The 22,851-nt window shown below is 38.1% G+C and overlaps 1 protein-coding gene across 2 annotated transcripts in view; it reads left to right on the top strand.

Moving 5' to 3' along the window:
• Positions 1–27: 27 nt before the first annotated feature.
• The window catches only part of pms1 (PMS1 homolog 1, mismatch repair system component), a 34,048-nt gene continuing 11,224 nt past the window's right edge, over positions 28–22,851 (top strand). The window contains exons 1-9 of one of the 2 annotated variants that reach the window (XM_088931345.1): positions 28–233; positions 1,768–1,919; positions 5,472–5,654; positions 6,749–6,851; positions 7,515–7,678; positions 12,859–12,975; positions 18,531–18,653; positions 19,348–19,494; positions 20,230–21,095. In XM_088931345.1, coding sequence (XP_088787471.1) covers positions 1,788–1,919; positions 5,472–5,654; positions 6,749–6,851; positions 7,515–7,678; positions 12,859–12,975; positions 18,531–18,653; positions 19,348–19,494; positions 20,230–21,095 — 1,835 coding nt within the window. In that variant the 5' untranslated portion in view covers positions 28–233; positions 1,768–1,787. Of the gene's footprint in view, positions 234–554; positions 578–1,767; positions 1,920–5,471; positions 5,655–6,748; positions 6,852–7,514; positions 7,679–12,858; positions 12,976–18,530; positions 18,654–19,347; positions 19,495–20,229; positions 21,096–22,851 lie in introns of those variants that run through there. The other variant, XM_088931346.1, reaches the window with a different exon arrangement.

Here is a 22,851-nt window from a genome sequence, read left to right as displayed (position 1 = left end):
GGGCTGGGTTTCCGCTAACTTGGAGGCAGGATAATTTGAAAATGGAAGATGTCGTCTGTGTGTATTAGGCTTCTGAAGCGTTATCTGACTATGTTAGAGCAATGTAGTAATCGAGAGTAACGAAACTCAGCTGACATTGTTGCATTGAAAGATACCGATCGTTCGATTTGATTTGTTTTGCAAAGAAGGGTTAGATTTAGCAGACGTGGCTACCGTATCCATCTTCCTACTAGGTGTGTGTAAATTGACGGAATAAAATATCGTTTTTAGAGCAATTAGACAGTTATTATGTTGTAAACGCAACGTGAGGCGATTCAGTTTGATAAAGTCAAGTGTGGTTCAGTGTAGAAGTCGATTGATAGTTCCCTATGATTAATGTCATTTGGAATTTTAAGATTTTTTGTAGCAAGAAGTATTGATGCTTCTGCAGATCCAATATCTAATCTTCGTGTTTTTGTTTTCTAGATTAGAATTCATTGATTCTACATTATCTTTAGGCTGTAGTGGTACTTTAGCTAGTCAAATGAGTTTTTCAAAAGCATAATTTTAGTGCAGAAAAACATTTTAAAAGCAATCTGTAAGTAAAAAAATCCCTAAAATATATAACTGCAACAAAGTCACAATGTTATCAGGAATTCGTTTTTTGGAGCGGGTGCACTAACATTTTTATTAGACATGACATGGGTAACTTTATTGTGCTGGTTAACAATTGTTATCAACAGGGGGTCTACTGTAAAGATCAGAGGATGATTGCATGTGTTTACTGATGAAAGGAGTATGAGCTGTACAAATAAAGTGCATGATTTGCAAAAAGTTGCAGATTTTGTCTTGTGGGATCCAGACCAATTGTTCTAGAGCCTGGATAAAGCAGCTTCTTTCAGCCTGAATCTCTGAACCTAGATGTGGCGCATCATCCTGCAAATGTTCGATAGGGCTCAAGTCTGGCGAGCAAGGGTATCATGGCATGAATGTTGGATTCTCATCTTGCAAGAGAGTTGTTATATGAGCAGCATGAAGATGTGTGCTGTCCTGTTGTAATGTTAATATGTCAAGATGTGCCCACAGGAAGGGCCTTAAGTGAGGTCCTAGGATTTAATCGCAGTACTGTTGGGTTGCCATCAATCATTATGAGTGGAGTTCTGTAGCAACTAGACACTACTTCCCAGGATCATCACACATGGATGATGATGTATTTATCTTGGTGAGGTGTTGTGAATGGAGGTCTCCCAGATCATGGCTTTGATAGACTGTGTTTGACTATAATGACTTTGCCAGGTTAGAAATTACTGGCTGTGAAACACTACAGACAGTGAGTGATAGTGCACTTCCTCAAACATACTGATGGCACAGAAGCATTGCTTGCTTGATAAGTTGTGAATATGGGTTCATTTATGTCAAATCAACTAGATAAATCACCTCACTGTGCCCAGTCACAGCTTTGCACTAATAAGGCGATTTAGAACTTATGCAGCACTCAGTGTCACTGGAGTGTATCACAGTTAATCATTAATGATAATCGCAAAGACTCCAAAAACCTTAAATATGTAATATCCATTTAATTCATTTTCTAAAAGCATAAAGGCATAAGTAGCTTACGTTTCTTTTCATGCTCAGAATTTATAGCGTATTGATGATAAAATACAAGGCTTCTGCGATATAAGCCATTTCTATAACCTTTTCATTATTTTGCCACTTGTTACTGTCATTGTGATAGCTTTTTAATGACTACAATCCCAATATAAAATTTTCTTGTGTGTGAATTTACAGGAAACTGATCAAAAGTGGCCATGAAGCAGTTGCCTCCAGACACTGTCCGGCTGCTCTCCAGCTCACAGGTCATCACGTCTGTGGTGAATGTGGTGAAAGAGCTGGTGGAGAACTCTTTGGATGCCAATGCCTCAAGTATTGAAGTGAAAATGGTAATCATTTTTTTTTTCTGAGTAGGCTTTGTCAAGTAGAATTTTATGTCTTATTCCTGCAATTCATTGAAACTTTTCTCTTGTTCTTAATGGGTTTTCAAGAGTAATAGCTTTCCTTACTGTCTTAATAGAGGATGTTTCATTTAATGGTGTTGTTTTACTTTCTTGAGCCTTGATCTTTATTAGAAAAAAAATCCATTCGATAATATGGCCTAGCTAACATTTTATAAAGTTTTTGTATGAGTGAAAAACTGTCTCTCCATTTAATAGCTTTTGAATGTCAAGCCTGGTGAAAATCAAGCATCAAGAGAATGCTACAGTTCGTATGAGGGCCTAGACTAAGTCAGCTCAGGTGAATATGACAGCAGTGGAGCCATGTCCTCCTTAGCAAGATTTTGGGTTGACCTCCCTGATAAATGTCAACAAGTATGATGCAGTCGTAGAACAGTACACTAATAGTTTTACACTATTTGACGAGGAACTTCAATTGTCATGGCTAGGCCAGGAGTGTCTAATCACTACAGAACTCCAGCTGTAGTGATTCAAAACAGCCTGACAGCACAATGCTACAGTGATCAGATCCTGCAACTTCAACTCCTGCCTTTCCTGTGGGCTCATCCAGATGTGCTAATAGCTCAGCTGGATTGCCTTGCTGCTTGTGTAACACCAGCTTTATTGTGAGATGAGAATGTGACAATTTTTCCTGGATGCCCCACTCACTAGACTTGTTTTCCATTGAACGTCTGTGGGGTGGGATTTGTTACTATTATAAATAACATGTATCTTTTGAAGGCGGAGTTGTGCCACAGTGGTTAGCATTGCTGCCTCACAGTGCTGGGCTCTGGGTTCAATTCCTGGGGTGCTGTCTTTTTTAAGTTTGTGTGTTCTCCCTGTGTTTTCTTGGGTTTTACCCTGGTGTGAGTGTGTGTGGGTGTGTGTGAATGCCCTGCAGTGGACTGGTGTCCCATCCAGGGTGTATTCTGCCTTGCAACCATTGCTTGCTGGAAGAGGTTCCAGCTCCCTAGCAACCTAGTTTAAAAAATAGATGGGTGTTGAAAAATATGATGGATAGTGGTAAAAATGTTTTTTATGCTCAGTATATTATTATCAAAGCAGAGGATTACATTAAAAAAATGTCTTTATATTTACATTTGATTGTTTTGAATTATTGTCAATTTTTTGGTGCAATAGTTGTGATCTCAACTTAATTAAAATAAAAACTGAGATCAGGGGTGCCTAAGTTCAATGTAACATCTTTTTTTATTTTTAATTCTCTTGTTGAACGCATCTACACTTAGCAAATCTATGGTTTTGGCCTTTCTTCCATTAATTCCAGTACACAGACAAACAATGTTTGCATTAACCCGGGGGCTCATTTATACATGACTAAAAAGTAATGTTTTACAGAAGGTCCTAATCTACTGTAAAAAAAGAGAACAGATTTCGGAGAGAACCTCTGTCAAAATTAAACTCACACAAGAATGAAATTTACCACTGTCTGTGAATAGTATATGATTCCATGTTCAGCTGTAAACTTTAGGACAAGATTGTGCAGAGATGAATATTGGTGCTTAATGACTGTACATGACAAATATCCAGAATGTCAAATCAAATTTGTTAACTGAACAAAAGCACACCACAGATAGTTATTTAATTTTACTTATGAAATGCAATAGTTTAAAGGCAGCCTCCAACATGCGTAAGTGCATGTTGAATAGTTCACATTGTTAAGCCATTTGAGGGTTTATTTGTGTAAGTGAGTGCCTGGCTGGAACAAAAACTAGCAGGACCAGAATTGGGAACCCCTGGGCTAAAGTACAGATGCCAGACTACAGTCCTCAGTGAGTCACAATGAGAGGATAAGTTGGTAAAACCTCTGATTTGTTGGCATAGAGGGTTGCAAAGCTGGCAGTGTATTGTCAAGAAAGACAACAATCCATCTTACTCTTCCGGAAACTTGCTAATGGCAGTCAGTACAAGTTTCTGAATCAGTTTGTTTGTAGCTAGTGAATTGGAAATTAGTACATGCCTTAGTAGACACAGGGAGGCCTTCCATAAGTCGTGCCTGTAGATCATGTTCATTCTGTCCCTTTGGCAGTCAACTCCGTGAGGAAGAGGAAAAGCACCCTGTGGCAGGCTGCCCTTTGGGATAGTGTGTGTCATGGGCAGCGTTGACTCTCTCCCCCATGCATGGCATGTTACTGGGACATGATTTTCCCATTTCAAAACAAGCACTAGGTTTCTGCGGGAGCAAGACTAGGTTGCATGTCCATACTTGCAAGCAGAACCATCTACTCAGGTAACAGAGCTCCTGCGCTGAGCGAGTTTACAGAAGTGATGTCACTCCCTTCTGAAATGGCAGCACTGTAGAGCCTGTGTGGTCAGCTTACTGGTGCACTATGGCTGCTTCATCCAAGTGGGGCTGCACTTTGGTGGGGGTGGAGCAGAGTCTCCATTACCTGAAAACTGCTTTGAGTGGACTATCCAGAAAAGCGCTATATAAGTGTAAGCTATTATTATTATTATTATTATAGATGGGGATTATTAGGTTGCCATGATTGGTAAAGGCCATTGGGAAATTTGGCCAGGATGCTGGGGTAATATCCCTACTCTTTTTGAGAAATGCCCTGGGATTTTTAATGTCCTCAGAGAGTCACTATAATGGAGCACTAGGACCCACACAGACCATGGGGTGAGTGCCCCCTACTGGCTCCAATAATGCCACTTCCAGCAACAACCTTAGCTTTCCCAGGAGATCTCCCATCTACAGTAGATACTGGCTAGGCTCACACCTGCTAAGCTTCAGTTGGTTGGCAGCTGTGAGTTGCAGGGTGATATGGTGGAGGTTTAAATGAATGTCAGAGGGTAATCCTTAAAACATTTGAAAGATATCACCTGCGGCATGTGAAAAATGTCATGTTGTGTCCCAATTTTAATAACCTATTGCTAGTACATTACATTATACATTACAGATGTACATTAAGTATGAGTAGTTCAGGTGGGTAGCTGCGTCAGCATGTGTAGGCTGCAAAGGAACAAGTAATAGGTTTATTCCATGCTGAAAAAAAGAAGAAAGAAAACAACGTTTCGGCTGTGGAGCCTTTTTCAGGTGTGTGAAAAAGCCTGAAAAGGCTCCGTGGCCGAAACATTGTGTTTTCTTTCTTCTTTTTTTTCAGCATGGAATAAACCTATTACTTGTTCTTAAGTATGAGTATATCATCACCTGAAGCTATTCAGTTCCCTTTGAATCTCTTTTGAGAATAGCTTGTCTTTCTCCATTTAAAAGTAGTAGGGCCAATAGAATTATAGATCATAACAAATACAGATATTTGTATTAACGGTTTTTACATAATATCATTATCCAATTTTAAGCTTAAAATTTTAAACTGAAACTATAAAGGTAGTGGAAATCCATTTAAGGCAGTTATTTAAAAATGGGATTTAAATCGCAGTTTAAATTAACTACCATTTTTCTTTCATGTTGATTAATATAATGACTTTTTTGATAATATGAATATAAAAGTGTGAGCGTGTGCACCTTATTTTTTTAAGGACAATTATGGATTTGACCGAATAGAGGTGCGAGACAATGGAACTGGAATCAAAGCAGCAGACACTCCTGTTATGGCCATGAAACACTACACCTCAAAAATCACCAGCCATGATGATCTGGAGTGTTTGCAGACATATGGCTTCCGCGGGGAAGCTCTAGGATCCATCTGCGCTGTGTCAGAGGTGAGGAGCTGCTTTTTTGCTGTGTGTCAAAGCTCTGAACTTCACAGAGTCCGGCCATGACCTGCAGTAGTTGTACAGTAAACCCTTGGTTAACAGGACTTTGGATTTTAACAAAATCTGCTAAAGAAGAATTTTGGTAGTAAAATAAAAAATGTGATATTATCTAAGCATATATAGCATATTAAATTTTTTCTTCTTATAATATTGTGGTTTCATTTGTGATTTAACAGACATTCAGCAATAATGGACCCTTCACCTTCCCCTTACTGGTCTGCTAAAATCTAGGGTTTACTATATTCATTAAGATACACAAATTGTGAGCCAAATTACAGAGACTTACTTTCTTCAGAGGGTTTTTAAATAGTGGTTGATACTATATTTCCTGCCTATAATCTACTTATTTGCTGTTTGTGCTGGTGCAGTGCTTTTTTGCCCTGGTGCAGTTAACTCCTACACATGCTTGCTTTGTTCCATTTGAGCACCAACTTGGAAGTATTCCAAATGATTCATTCAACTAAAAAACAGAAAGCTCAGCAGAATGAAAACCAGCATGTTCTGGGACGAGTGTTCTTCGTGATTCTTGGGTTGTTCTTAGGTTAGTGTTTCCCAGGACCCTGTGATTGGTACCATCTCCATCAACAAATTAGCTCTATAGCTACAGCTTCACCTGTTTTAGGAAAAGAATGGAGAGGAAGACTCAAGAAGCCCGGTTTCGGCTTCTTTTAAAAAGACTAATCTGAAATTCTGTCTGGTAAATACCTTGCTGAAACTGTGGGAGGCATTGAAAGATCCCGTGTAATTAACATTTAATTTGACCTGTAATTAATGCAAACACCTTAAACTGAAGCATAAATTATTTCCTTGTGACGGTATTATGTGTGGTTTTAAACCTTTGATTTATTAGTTAACTTTGCATATTATCGTAGATTTTTTGTATCCATAATGGTTTAAAATCATTCAATGTAACTGCGCAAACACCATGTAGAAACATCATACAACAATTCCAGCCTTGTTTTTTTACCACAATCTGTGAAATTAGATCTTTAGTTTAAAATAGACAAAAATATGACCTACTTTGTCTTTGTCAAATTCAGGTTATAATTACCACAAAAACAGCTGCAGATGATGTCAGCACTCAGTACACTCTGGGCTCTTCTGGAAACATCATCTCCCAGAAGCCTTGTCATCTGGGCCAAGGTAGGAGAGAACTCTTCCTTCACAGTCGGTGATTGCAATAGCATCACTGCCTTGTATTTGATAGTAGTTTTCTATGAGCAACTGTGATTCCTTTGTCTCTTTGACTGTTTAGACAAGATCATGTGTTTTGACATGATTGTCATATTACTGGCATTGCTTTTAATTTATTTAAGATCATACGTTGTCTTGAATGTCTGTGATATACTTCAGGAGTCTTGGTACTTTTCGTATATCGTAGACCAGAAACTGTGTTCAGATAAAGACATTGTCGGTAGCTCTGCCTTTATTTCGTCAATGTTTTACTTGTTACTAAGATGCATCAGCTTCTCAGAGTTTTCAGATTCTTCACTGAATTTAAATGTCTGATTTAAAACATTGAAGTATGTCTTAGGCCACAGATTAAGTTAGCTTGGGGTTCTCCCGATTAACTTTAATTGATACATTGGAAATAAACTGTTTGGATATTTGTAGTACATGTAGTTTTTTAAGTCCAACAAAAATATGATTAATGCTTAAGTCATGTACGCTTAATGCTAATATTTAAGTCAAACGTATGACTAATGCCAATTTATTTTTTCTCCAGATGTGCATAAAATATTGCAAAGTATCCCAACACAACTTCCCATTACTGAATGTGAGATGATGCTGTATTTCATTTTTCAGGAACAACCGTTTGTGTGCTGAAACTTTTTAAGAACCTCCCTGTGAGAAAGCAGTTTTACTCAACTACCAAAAAATGTAAGGAAGAGCTAAAGAAGGTTCAGGACCTCCTAATGGCCTATGCCATTATAAAACCTGAGCTGAGGGTCACATTTACTCATAACAAGGTATATGCCACTTCCAAACAGTTCTGTCTGTTTTCCCTCTTGGGTTCTACTGTCAAAGCTCTGTTAAGACTTACAGCTTGATTTCTGTCCTACGTCTGTTAAAAATACCATTAAGGCAATAATCCAAAATGATGGTCTTATTGTGGTAGAATTCGGTGTTGTAATACTTTCACTGTTATGGGCAGTATTGGTGAAAGCAATGTAATGCACCCATAATGCCACTGCCTAGGCATTTTTAACTCTCGTGCAATCAGTATTTAATAGAGGATCGCTCATTGTTCCTTGGCTGTCCTTGCTAAGAAGATTACAGGGAGAACTAGTGATAATCATTCCACTTTCAATAGGACCTGTAGGGTGGAGAATCTCATACAGCATTACCTATGGACATATCCCAGCCTGCTTTTGTTAGTTTCTTCAGTTGTCTGAGGGGTAGACTGTATTCTGTATTGGGCTGAAATAATGTTTCAAAGCTTCTTTTGTAGGAAAACTATGGAGCAATTAAATGGGTAAAATAATTAAACCAAAACAGTTTTGATGCGTCATACAATGCAGATATTGAACTTTTCTTCTTAAAGTGCATGTTATCCACAGAGGAACGTCCACAGTGAAGTTAAATCTTTAATGCAGTGGCAAGATAGATTTCAATAACACAACATTTAAATGACCTACCTACTGAGAGCAATTTATGGGGTTGCCATTTATATATTAAGAATATTATATCTCTGTTTTTTTAGCTTTGGCATTTTATTTAATCCATTCTTTCATTGTTGCAGCAGTGGATTAAGATGATTCAGCATTTTACATTAAGAATGGTACAGAAATCGTAGTACTTTATTTTCTCAGGCATGCATTGATAGCTTCTACCACAAGATGTCTCTCTGTGTCAGCAGATCATTCATAATTTAATGAACAATCCAATATATTCAACTAGATATAGTACGCTTCAAATGTATTTATTCTCTCGACGAGCTGTAATGAAAAGTTGATTTAGCATACTTGATGGAAAAAAGGATTTGAAAACATGTATCAATTTCAATATTATGCCTAAATAAAACGTTTGTCAGTAAGAGTTACAAATGTTTTTGAATGCATTATATTTGATAATTTTATTTGATATACAGTGTTTGTGGGCCCTCCTATAGCTTTGATAACATGGAGGTGTTTCCTGTAGCGTGTTTGGAAGGTTTTTAAGATACTCATGAGATATATTTGACCACTCCTCCATGCAGAAGTTGTGCATCTCCTACAGGTTGCACAGCTGCACTTAATGTATTAACTGTTTTCTTCAATTCATACTCTAAACATTCTACTGTGATAACCAATGAAGAATACAGAGCATACAGAATATGCTCTTTTCAGAAAGAGACAACTAAAATAAAGGTTAAGCATGTTCTTTCTGGTCATTCAAATTAAGTCTGACACATACTTAATGTTGTCCGATTGTCAAGTCCGTTTGCAACAAAGCTTGAAGTTCATATCAGAAGGCAACAGTATTTGGCTAAAATATCCATGTAAACCTAATCATATGTCTTTTTCTTAGTTCTATAACTAGGGTACAAGGTACAAGAAGTAAATCAGCACTAAATCAGAACACATACATTTCTATTCTTCGCAAAATAGGTGACTTCTTTTTCCCAATATAAGATGACGATAAGTAAATGTAATAGTGAAACAGTCTTTCCTTTGGATTGTTTTTTTTCTGTAATTTCTACCTGTACCTGAAATGTACCTGAACACTGGATACTGCATTTTTTTAAAACCAGCCCAATTCACTGCCAGTGTCTGACCCAGAATTGGTGGAGTACTAGATGAGAACGGGATTTGTCCACATTAAACCAAGTTTACTTTTGAATATTTTTGGATGTTCATGCACCCCTAAGAAAAGTACCTAAAAATGCAATGTCACAAATTCTACATGCCCTACACAGTTACAATAATATTAGAAGTGCAAATAAAAGAAATCTAATTCACAATGGTACACTATTGTGATTTATATTGTACTTTTTCAGCTCTATTGCTCACCCTTATTTACAAGCAGAGTGGAGTGTGTTCTTTTAGAACATTTTCTTATTTGGTCCTTATATGTAATAGGGAGTCATTTTGAATTCTGATATCCACATTCTGAAAACAAAGCTTTCCTGCCAAGAAATTGTTAGAATTCTGACAGTGCAATTCCCCATGCAAGGCATGATCAGAGAGAAAGGTATTTTTTTCCATCTTTCATCACTTCTTTCTTGGAAAGCATACTTTGAAGTGCTGCATATGAAAGTGGTTTCAAACTCAAGAGAGTGGAGATACTCCTTCCAATGTTGTGTAGCTTTAAAACACATATTTTATGAACTTTTAAAAAAAATAAAATGTGTGGCATTGCCAAGGAATAAGTAATAAGTTTATTCCATGCTGAAAAGAGAGGAAAGAAAACACAATGTTTTGGCTTTGGAGCCTTCTTCAGGTGTAAGCTCGAAGCTTGGGGGGGAAAGTTAAAGGGCATCATCATTTGTGCCTAACACAATTTATTTAATAAAAAAAGTGTAAAAGATTTTTAAAGTGTAAAGTGGTTCAGGAGGATGTCATCCTGGTAACCTGAGGTCCCATTAACAAAAGCTCAATAGGGAACAAGTCAGAAAGACTGTATTTGTCCCGTTCTGTGTGGTTAAGGGAAGTCAATATGATGGCCAGTTTTCACAAATCTGTCGTGCTTACCTCTAACGAGGCACCAAGATGTTCACAACATGATTCCCAGTACACACAGGTGCTGGCACTTAGTTTTTGATGGTTGTAGTTTCGAGCACTAGATCCACTTGTGATGGTGATGACTTACTTCTGCTGCAAGGGAGTGGATCGTCACCTTCAGCAATGATGATTCCAAGATGGCTGCAAATTGACCTTGAGCTAGTGGTGGGACTTCTCATATTGGGGAAATTAAATAAAAGAATGTTTGCAGGGTATTAAATAAAGTTGTGCTAAATGCAGTGAAGAGACAACCTGTTAATCATGGTTCTACTTTCAGTTTTTTTTAAATAACTTGTCTTAACTCCCTTTATTGTGTGTTTTACAAAGAAGGTACATTGCTGTTTTATAATACCAGTGAAAATCTATTGACATTTTTGCTTATTGTGACAACTGCAAGTTATAACTCGAAATGAAAGCTTTGTATGAATGTTGAAGATTTGAAAATGTATACTGTGAGCACTTTCAAACTGCCTTAATGACTCCTTTGGGAACTTAATTCTATTCTTGTGCACTTAGCCATTCTGATTAATCAGTAAAATCTGGTTTTATTTTTATTTCGCTTTGTACAGTCAGTGCAGGGTTACATCAGTCAAGGATTGCCTAATGAGTTCCTCTTAGAAGTGAATTCTCGGTAGGTCAAAGTATTGAGCTTTTCAGGAAGGCTTAGAAAACAGTACAGTAGTTGATCCTCTGGTAAATTACGGGTGTTTCAGTCATCTGTCAATCCTGCAGTTTTGCTGTCAAGGCCAGTTTCGTATGAGTTAAGTATTATTTCCTTTCCTGTGTGCATTAATGGACATATACCAAGCAGACTGCTAGGATACAAGGAAGATTCCCATACATAGTATTAGTATCCCATACATAGAGCCATTCTAGTTTTATATGCTGAAGGCTCCAGTATGTGGAGAACAGAAAGTGCAAATTATCTCATTGCATTATTGACAGATAATCTATTATCAGTGCTGCTTATTGCTGATAGGGCTATTGACAGCCATGGATTTGAAATATCCATATACTGTATTTGCTCTACTGCTCTTCTGCAATTTGTGCAAGTGCCAGCAGCTTGTAAAACCTGAAATGGATCAAGCTGCTATGCCATCCGAGTCCCCTTTCCATCCCTGTGACTGGAAAAATAATTTGAAGCCCATATTCACATGCTGTTCTGTCCCCATTAATATGTTTCTGCAGTGTCACTGTACAGACACTTGAGCTCCATCCAACCAAATTTGGGATGCCTTCTACCGGAGGTTGAAATGCGGACATGAAACTTCACTGGATTATCTAGTTTGAATGCCTGGCCTCAGATTCAGTTACAGTGCCTACTCTCTATAAAACTTTAGGGGAGAGGGAGAGTTTGTTGCCTATCACTTAATTCATTTGGAGATTGTCAAGGGAGGAGCGTGCCCCCTTTTCACGCCATCAGCACTTACGGAGGTATCTTGTATCACAAACTTTGCACTTCAAGATAGCTCATGTTCCATAGCTTTTCCAAAAGCTGTTTACTACAGTGATCTTTTTACAGTTTCTAAATTGCATGTTTCACTGCACTGAGGTGTGGGACTGATAACATACTTTCAGAAATCAGCACCTTGGATTTATGCTTGTCAGTGGAAACAGCACTGACATGCTTGCGCGCCGGTGTTAAAATCTGACTTTTGCGCAGTTGGCCTCGGAAAATGACATCTGGATAGTTTCAACAAGAAAACCTACCTTAAAAGCGGCTATACATCACCAGCATTAAAAATGGGTTATGGCGATGTACATTTTTTCCTGTTGTCTCTTGGACCACATTGAAAGCTCTTTCTAAATTTGTCGCTTTCACCTTTCGGTGTTGCCTGGGAGTACATGGACCATGCCAAGACCTTTAAACTACATTCTACATGCTGATGAAATACTCCTAAACTGCTGTCTGTCTTAAGACACATAATTTCTGAAATACTCCAGAACAGCCTTTTGATATTAGGAAGGTTAAAGGAAGCATTTTTCTTCTGATAGCTAGCTATAAAGCTTCAGACGTCATGCTTTAGGCGGATGATTGGAATGGTATTTTTTTCCTGGAAATGCAAAAGGGAATGGTAGTTGAGTAATATCCTTACAGTATCTAGTGCATGTGACAGCAGGGAGCTGAAACTAGTGCCATTTATTTACCTCAGCTGTGGTAAAATTGCTCAAATGACACTTTCATTGAAGAAAGATCGTTTGCATAGGTTCAGGAATGTACTGAAATTTCCTCAGAATCAGCTTGCACTCTAGACTGCCCTTCAGAATTCTTGCTTAGGTCAAATTGCAGCCAATGGAAAGGAAAGAAAAATGCTTATAGGTGTCCCCTGATTGGTGAATGGTGTGGAATGTCTTTCTGCAGGCACGTAATCCTGCAGATGACTCTCAATCAACAGATCTAATTTTAGGATAAAAAAAACCTGACCCTTTTTACCATGTTGTTTCAGGCAATTGTTTGGCAAAAGGCCAGAGTGTCGGATCACAAAATGGCCCTCATGTCAGTGCTCGGAACAGCCTTGATGGGCAACATGCTACCTTTCCAACACCATCAGGAGCAACCAGAGGTCAGTAAAAGGCTACATTCTAGAAGGGGGAAATAAATTAATACTCAGCACTTTTGGCATTCTTCTCTTAAAACGACATTACCCTAATTTAACACAATGACTAATGTATATAAAATATGAAATGTGAGGGAAAAGGTTGTTATACTCCATTTGGACCTGTATATTAATGTCATAAATAATTATTTCTTTAAGTGGCAATGTAAAAATGTATTGCATCCTACTTACTTTCTGAATTTTTTACTAACACCTCTCTGGGGTATTTCTGATGTTCCCTCATGGAACTGCGCTACCATATTTCAATTTCTGAGGGGGTTGGGTTCTTCTGGTGTGTTTTAAGGTTCACATCACAGCGTGGGATAAAACCTGAATTCCAATGGAAATCCTTATCTTGAAATATTTTATTTATTATTAAATATTATATTTATTTTATTGTGTACACACTTCATATAGCAAGTAAGCAGACAGTCTGTCTCTCATCTAAGAAAGTGCCATAAGAAAGATTGCTGCTCTTTACTTTGCAGTAAGGCAGTTTCTGTGAATTGTGAACCTACACTTTGCTCTCATTACTTTTTTGATTCCAAAAGTGTCTCTCATTCAGAGCAAGCATTCCTCTTCAAGGCCTACTGGTATTTGAGAAATGTATGCTGTGTGCGAGATGTATATTGCAACTTTTTTTGTTGTAAGTTGTGTAAATACTGTAAATAAATGGAGAAATCACAGAAGTTTCAGTTTTATTTGTGCCTTGACAAATTGACCATTTGAGCTAGAGAAGTAATAAAAAAATGCCATGTGCATGTCCTGACGCTTTCATTAATGAAGTGTTGCGAAGGTAGGTCTTTTGGAAGGATTTTAGTTTCTGCAACAAGTTAGAGTTATTGAGCTTTGAGCGCAGAGGGACATACAGTAGCTGAGCTGAATAATCACAGGGCTGCCTTCCCAGAAGAGCCAGTGGCATTGGCCTCATCTGGAGAGGGCTCCACTGCAGGTTTTGTGTGAAAGGACCTGCATCCTGTAGAAACTGTTTATTTAGTAGCGCTATGAATGTATTCCTTTGCACTTTCAAGTAACACAATTCCTGTGCATTTTCTTTAAGCCTGAAGCTAAATCAGCCAAGTGATCCCATTGAAATTAAGATGTGCAAAACCTGTGGCATTTATATATCCCATCTTGTTGTTGGACGGCTTCCAGAGCTTGTCCTCAGCATTTCCAGAGCTGAATTAATAATTTCTGTCACATGAACTTGTTGAACTAATTCTAATTGTAATTGCATTTCCGTCGAGCGTAAATATCAGCTCTTTCACACCACGGTCCCGGTGTTTGCTACCTGCAAAGGCTCCCCCTTAACAAATGGGTCTTGACAGACACAGCATTATTTTTTGGGTCTTTTTTTTTTGGTATTTAGTAACGACATTTGCAATTCGCTTAATTATCTGGGTGACCTTTTCCTTCTGCTTCCTGTAACAAGAAAAGTATGTATTTACTGCTTCTGTGGCAGCTTAACAATCACGAAATACACTGGGGAATGCCACATGGACTTGGCAAATTATTATGAAAACTGAGTAATTGCCTGGTGTGAAAGAAAAGGGAAAAATGGAAAGCCTAATGAAAGAAAACCTGACACTAATTTTTGAATTATGACAGTTTACAGGATTGGTCCCTTTGGAGTATTTGTGTGTGTGAGTTTCAGATAGGTTGAATTCTTAACTTCTTAAGCCTTATGCTCAGATTATAATGTATAGCTATCTAAATTGTGCTTGGGACAAAGTGTGATTTTTGTTTTGGTAAAACAAAATTAAAAATGCGCTTTTAAGCACAGTTTTGAGTTATATGTAAGTACTGGTTAGCACACGGCGGCCCTGGGTTCAATCCCCAGGGTGCTGTCTGTGTGGAGATGCTATGTTTTCACCGTATTCTCGTGGGTTTCCTATGGGTGCTCCAGTTTCCTCTCACAGTTGGAAGACTTACTGGTAGGTTAGTTGGCTTGTGGGAAAGTTGGCCCTATGATCTCCATAGTGCTCGTAGTATGACCTTTGCTTTGGTCTGCATTGTCTTGGTGACGGTGAGCACAGAAAAGCTATCCTTTTGTCATAGTATAGAACTATCCAATATTTAAGAAAATAACATGGGGTAGTATAAAACCAAAAAGTGTATGTAACTGTATTGTTTGCGGTAATAGTAAGATCTTTAATGGCGTTTAGCTTGAAGGAGGTACACAGTCACCGGAGAAGTCATTTTGCGCATTCCAGCATCGAGTGAGGGGGTGAATTATTATGTAACAATTTCTTTTTTTAGTTTGGCTAAGGATCCATAAGTAGTATGCCAGATAAGGAAATATTTTTGTCCCCAATTTATTTTTTCTTCTTGGAATTCTTCGTGTTTTACCCTGAAATCTGAATTTATTGGTTTTTTTAATGCAGCGAGCTGTCTGCTTGTGTAATCAGTCATTAGTCTTTGAGATACTCACTCATCATTTGTATCCAAAGCCAAAATGTGCTGAACCCCAGCACACAGACAAGTCATGCGAAGTTCCATTGAGACAGCCATTTGAGACTTAGCATGTGCTTCTAGACATGTGTCTTTTTAATGGTGACCTTTGCATCTGTTTTGGTAAGAGATGCCAAAAAATTGAATTTACTCCTGAGCTTTTTACTGCTGAAATTGATAGTTTTTATTAACAAATGGTAATGTTTTGTGGTGAAAATGCAGAAAGATACAGATATTGTGAGTTTTGAAAATTACCAATGTGTATTAAACTGTACTGTTTGGTATTTTGACATACACTATGGATCAGTGCATTCCTTTAAGCATGTTTTTCAGCCTCATAGTTTTATTTCCTTTTAGATTGTTAATATACTAATGTAATCATGTCTTGACAGTAGCATTGCCAGACCTCACAAGCTATGTGAGTTTAGGCCTGGTCAGTACTAGGCTCTTGTACAGTATCTTTAAGTAAAATCTTGTTTTTGCTATAAGTATTGTTGTCAGAGCAGTAGGTGATACTCTCTGGATCAAAATATATCCAGCCATTTTCTAACCGCTTTATCCAATTTGGAATCCCAGGGGAGCCAAAGCTAATCTTGGCAAATGGTGACAAGGCAGGATACATTCAAACTTCACGCAGATAGCACCATAGCAATTAAAAACAGGGCCCCAGCGCATGAAGACTAACCACTGACCCACTGTGCCACCCCCGAATACATTCATCCATTCCTTTTTAAGGGCTTAACCCAGTACAGGACCATGGTGACACAGGCAGTGGACATGAGGCAAGATGCCATTACACACCGATGGAGGGGACAGTTGAGACATGCCAGTTAATCTAGACACCATGCATTTGGGATGTGGTGCATCAGGCCAAACATGCAAGTTGAACCCCGAAGACACCCCAGGCTAGTATTGAACCCTAGACCCAAGAGCTGTGAAGCTGCAACTTTGAACGCCACCACCACCACCACGCTTCCCATGGTCCAGAATTTCTAATAGAGTGCGTAAATGCCTTGGCACAGGAGGACCCATCCCTCAGAAAAGAAATTAATCCCAGTGCCGAATACTCCGTCAGATCCCGTTGCTGTCTTCAAAAGAGTAGTCTTGCTTTTTCACCAGATCTGCTTCTGAATGTGGATTTTAGTGTATAATGGCTGCCATACATCACCCAGGTGGGTGCTACAATTGTGTGGTGAAGGATGTAAGTCCCCTTCGGTATGTGAATCATGTTGGGATCCCTTGAGATGAAAAGCACTGTACAAATTCAATCAATTAACATTGCTAATAATTTATGTCAAAAAGTCAGTGATCTTCTCTTTGAAAAGAAGTGTCTCCCTTTAGCACTGAAGATTTTATTAAGCATCGGTAGAATTGTGCTCTCCTATCAGCCTATTGTTTCAGTGGTTCTAGAAATGTCATGCTGCTCATATCGTGTAATACATAGAATTGTTGTAATTTTTGGTGTATCACAAGGTGTGAGCAACCCTTTGTCTCCACTTTAATATTAAAGAACTATACCTCAAAACATAGACCCTTCTTGTTACATTTTTTGTTTGCTGTACAGATACATTTCAGTGATGATGCTTTACATTTATACACTAGGTGTAAACAGTACTGATAATTACATTAATAAATTGACTTGGATGCTGTAACATGGTGTCAGCCCCTGGAAGGATAACGTTAGATTAGAAAAACTGGTAGCAGTGCTAAGAATTATGAGTCTTGAGAGATTCTTAAAATTGTATCGGAGACGAGAGTAAGCATAATTCCATATGACTAGATAAAGTGCAAGCTAAAGCAAACTGAAAATAAATTTCTGTTTGTACACAACTCTGAGGCATGTTACAAAAAGCTTGTAAACTTTTAGGCTGTCCAAGTATGTGTACAACATCGCATTCTTATTTAAAATGTTTGTTTATGTATAACTGCTTGCTCTTAATTCGATTTGTGTTCATTTTTATATTGATTTTTTTTTTATTTCTCTTTCTATGGGAATGACATTAACAAATGCGTTTGGGTCACTTAACTTCATAACACATCTGTTGTTGTAAAAAATTCCCAAAAAGCTTTTTGCAGTAATTTGAACCCACTTATCTCTGTGCCTACAGACGTTAATGACCCTGCAGTCCAAGTAATACAGATGCTCTGGCATTGGTCAGAGCAGAATAATAGTCTTCATTCAGTCAGTGAAAGCAATCATCTGTGTTCTCGTAATTAAACTTGTTGTAATGGCAAAGTATCCACAATGTAACTGGTTATTGTAAAAGTTTCTGTACAATCAATTAGAAAGTTCATTAAAATCTCTAATTAAAATGTGCTCCTGTCCACCAGCTGCCAAGCTTGTTAATTTAAAATTGTTTGCCACTACATACAACATACGGCAGTTCATTGAGTAATTTGGAACCAGTTCCTATTTCTGCAGCTTACTTGTGCTTCCAACACACTGCCAACAGGGCTGTTGTCATAGCAGGTTTTAGCAGCTTGGCAACAGCATTGTTGAGGGATGACAAATTTGTTCTGATTGTGCATTGAAAACTTAATTAATTGCTGAAATTTGGGCTGCAAGTAAACAGTGCACAATTTGTTTATTTTGAAACGTCCTGATGGATTATAATACATGATGACATTTTATAGGCATGTGATAAAATTTTGGTGAGATGGTGTAGGGGTTATTCAAGGCTGATGGAAAAGGACACTGTTTTTAGTTTCTCTGAAAAGGTAATAAAGGAAAATATATTTATAATTAAAAACCGACTTTGGGTAAATTGTATTTTTAATAATAGATGTAGGGTTTCATTAGAGCATATCTTAGAACGACTGTCGTCGCTGCTCATCAGTATATGCAATAATGCAAAGTACTTCATAAAAGAATCTATATGAACCGATAGAAGGGTTAACACAAATATATGTGTTAATGTGACTAGTTGGTGGTCCCACTGACACAGAGGTGCCTTGGAATAGTTAGATAATTAAATTGAAAGAAGCACACTAGATCTATAGCTCTGTGTAATTTTCATGTCAATCATTTTTACTTAGGCTTACATTTACAACATTTTATTTTGTTTTTACAGATTGCTATAAACGGGTATGTTCCAAAACCAGGCTCGGATTACACTGTGACAGGCTCCAGTAACCCTGACAGAACTTTCATTTTTGTGAATCACAGACCGGTCCGTCAGAAAGAAATTCTTAAGGTAAAAGACTACATTCAACATACGGCTGTTCATTCAATAATTTGGAACCAGTTCCTATTTCGGCAGCTCACTTCTGCTTCCATCACAGTGCCAGCAGAGGCAGTTGTCATAGCAGATTTTAGCTGCTTGGCAACAGCATTGTTGAAAGATGACACATTTTTTCTGATTGCGCATTGAAAACTTACATACATACAAACCAGTATGCATGTATTAATCACATAATACTAAGCAGGGTATTACTGTATGTGTACTCACCTGCACTGACTCTTTATTTGTTTAAGCACTCTTGCTTAATATCATGATTATGAGGCAGCAGTGTGGAAGAGTGGTTAAGGACTGGATTTGGAACTGGGTATGGGTTCAGACTGTGGGATATGATTGAGCAATCAACTTAGATCCCTTCAGTAAAGTACCCTGATGTATAAATGGGTAAAATATGCATGCCACTTTCAATAAAGCACAAATAAATTAATAATATTAGTTTACTTGAAATATTATATTTTTTCTTTCACTGTGCTGAGTAAAAATATATATTTTAAAATCCTTTTTGTGTAATTTCCAGTCATTTTTCTTTCTTCTACAGACACAAGCTCCCAACTTTAATCTCAGCATCACATTGTTCTCCATGTATGTCTGTTTCCATAGCATTCTACCATGTTAACTTGATCGATTCTGTTCCTGGTTAAATGTGCAGCTCGTCAGACAGCACTACAACTCGCAGTCCAGTACAGAGTCGTCCCGTGGCCGATACCCTGCGATGATGATGAACATTCTCGTCCCTCCCTCTGCGGTTGATGTGAACCTCACTCCTGATAAAACTACAGTCATGCTTCATAACAAGGTATAACTTGTGCTCTTTCAGTTTGTATGTTCTTGCTTAAGAATGTTGAAGTATATTTACAATTTACAAGGTTCTCACAAATGGTTTTAGCGCTTAAGTAGGGCTTTTCAACAGATTGTGAAAGCAGGTTATGAGTTTGGTCATTTGTATTGCGGCAGTGCCAAGATTCTGGTCTTGCTTGGCACTGTCTAAGAGCCTTATGTTTATTTTTGGTCTGAAATCTACATTTTGTGTTGATCTGTTTTGCCCCTTTGCTCCGTTAAAGCAATTCCTACTGAATATTTTCTTTATATTCAGCAAACTCCTGCTTTAACTGTCGCTACTGAGCTGATTATGTTTGAATTATATAGGATGATAAGGACATTATCATATCCTGATTTAATTCTTCATTATGTGGGAATCACATTAAACCTACTGCCTTGAACACATGACCTGGGCAGCTGGGTAGCACTTAATTTTTAAAGAGTATAAAATTTGTTTGGGCGATTTTCTTCCTCTTCAATGATATGTTAGGCAGTTTTCATTTATTTCTGCTGAAAGCTACTTCATTATGTTTGGCTAAAATGTCAAACTATAAACCACATTTGTAACTCCAAGTAAAGTGAACTCTTTACTTAACCAGGAGAATGTTCCTTCCTCTTGCTTTTAATTTGAGTCCCAATTTAGGAGAAGGTGTTTTGTTTTGGGACACTTCAGTATAGAGGAAATAATAAATCCCTCTTTCTGTTTCCTTAGGAAGCAGTTTTAATAGCTGTGGAGACCATGTTGATGTCAATATACGTCTCCCCCTCGAATACAATGCCTGCAGACATTAGTGGAACAGACGAGCAGACATCTACCCAAAAAACAGATCTTCTCAATGGCTTGGAGGTTACTTCTGGAGGTTCTTCTTCTTACAACAGTGGGGAACACACTGATCTTAAAAAGGTGCAGAAGAGCTTCATACAACATGAGCAGACAGGATCACATGATAAAGTCCCACAACATGCCTCTGACGTGTTCAGTAAGACTGCTCAGGATGAGATGCTAGATGGCACTTCATCAGCTTCTGATGGCTGTCAGGACAGTAAGAACTACTGTGAGTTTGGCATGTCTTTCTCACTAACTGATGAGAGCACACTTGCACATACCCAGCAAGAACACAGTTTGAACAGCACAGGTGATCTTGATGCTCCAATTCCTGACAATTCAAATGGGTCAGATGGAATAAAAGATGGTTTGGAGATAACCGCTGAAAACTGGAGCAAGGGTCATGCTTTTCAAGACCCTATAACGAGTGAGTGGCTGGAGCCGGTAAAAATTCATGTGCCTAATGAAAAAGGAAGTGAGCACACGTCCGATAACAGCCAAGGAACCTCTGAAGCCAATGCAAAGACGAGCAAGAGCTCATGCAAAAATGCAGTGACAGAGAAAATGGCGAAAGTCACTGCCTACGACTTGATTAGCAATCGAACTGTCCGGCAGCCTATGTCCGCTAGTGCAATTTTTGAGCAGGAGATGCGGCCACGGATCCTCGAAGAGAATCCAAAGTCCAGCCTGCAAGACATTACCGGTGCTGTTGAAGGGATGTGGAAAAACCTGAGGGAAGAAGAGAAAAAGAAGTAAGATTCCAGATTTCACCTTTGAACCAATATTTTCCATTCCTTGTGACTCACTAGGTAAAAAAAAAAGACATATCACCTGCCTTTATAAAATATAGCGTGGAAAATCTTTTTGGCTTGTCCCTTGTTCTACCCTGATGGTGAATTGTTGATATGAGGTATGTTTATCTTTTCCAGACCACTGCGTCTGACTATTAGGTTAGATGCTCAATATTTTCCAGTCTTGAAACAGGTTTTCTGTGTTATAAAACATCGTAACATTTTTTTTTCCAACATGCTATGCATTTTGTATACTTCAAGGCTGCGTTAATCTTCATCTCTGTGACAGCAGTGACTTAGTATGTGTTCATATTCTGTTCAATCAGTTATTCGAACTAAAAAGAGCCCAGTAGATGTTTGGTTGTAGGTTTAATTTAGTGCGCCCAGGCATAACGATCCTCATTCTATGCTATGAATTTGTTGTAGCGACAGAGTTTAATGTTGCCAGCTTTGTAATGCCAATGAAGAAGCTGCAAGTATGTGATATATTCAAGGTGGAACATATACATCTACACCATTCCAAAATGTCTGTTCTAGACTGAACAGAAATAACTGATAGCAGGATAAGGAGTGGTGACTATTATTTTTATTTACATAATCTGAAAAGATATTGTAATGAGGAAGTTTCCGTTTTAATTGAAATGGCCTTCCAACATATTCTTCAGTTTCTAGGAAAGCAATAAAATCATGGATGGTCTGCACTTAACTTGGTAATTCCAGCTAAAAGTCTTATTGAAAATTCTTATCTTTAGACAGATAAACTGTCCTGGTAGAGAATAATCCTTCAGTTCAACTTAAAAAAAGTGCTTTGATTTCCCTTTTCCTCAGTTTCCTATTAATTTGATATTCTGGCTAAGGATTGGCATAGACGACTATAATACACATCCTAATTGTTTGAAGCACTTTAAGTAGTCAAAGGAGTGCATGAAAAAAGCTTTTGCTTAACACCCCTCAGTGTACTAATGCATTATTACAGTATGAAATAGTAGAAATACAATCTCATGCTTTGCCGTTTTTGTCCTCTAGTTATACGTAGGAACCTGATGTCTTCCCCAGTTTACATATGGGTTGATCTTCTTTAATTCTACATGCCTTTCATCTTCACTGTGTTTTGAAAACTTGTAACCAAGGATCTTTTCAATACACTGGAGGAGATGCTGACACCAGCATCCCTTGTGTCCTCTTTCTGGGCTCCTGAAACCATGCTAGGTAGAGTCAATACTGAATCCCAGACAATGGCAGGGAACAAACACTAATGAGCACCCTTATCACTGATCGCTTTTGTTTTTGTTTCAAACCCTTTTGACTCATTAGTTGTTTTTGTGACTCTCCTTTGCCTGGGAGGACAGAAGACAGAGAGGTTTGGTGGAAGGTGTCGGTGTTACATTGATTTACTTGTTTTAAGACTGTGAGATGTTGGGCTGGGATGGAAATAGCTGTGTCGATGATGATGGGAGGAGAGCTCATCCTGTTTTGTCCAGTTTGGCATGTGTGGTCTGTGGTCCCTAGGTTGAACACTTTGGTAGGATCCTCCAAGCTGATGTAGGCTATTTTACCATTATCAGATTGCAACATTAACTGATGACTGACACTGTGATATGGTGAGTTTGTGACTATACAACAGGCTTTGAAAAGACATGGGATATGTTCAGCTACCAATATGATGCTAAATGGGGCAAGTGTTTGCCAGTATGCTAGAGACACAACAGTTTATCAT

The sequence above is a fragment of the Atractosteus spatula genome, chromosome 13 (genome assembly GCF_055471065.1).
Source record: "Atractosteus spatula isolate fAtrSpa1 chromosome 13, fAtrSpa1.hap1, whole genome shotgun sequence".
NCBI classification, from domain to species: domain Eukaryota; kingdom Metazoa; phylum Chordata; class Actinopteri; order Semionotiformes; family Lepisosteidae; genus Atractosteus; species Atractosteus spatula.
Note: the sequence above shows the minus strand (reverse complement) of the source record. Positions and strands in the feature narration are given on the sequence as shown.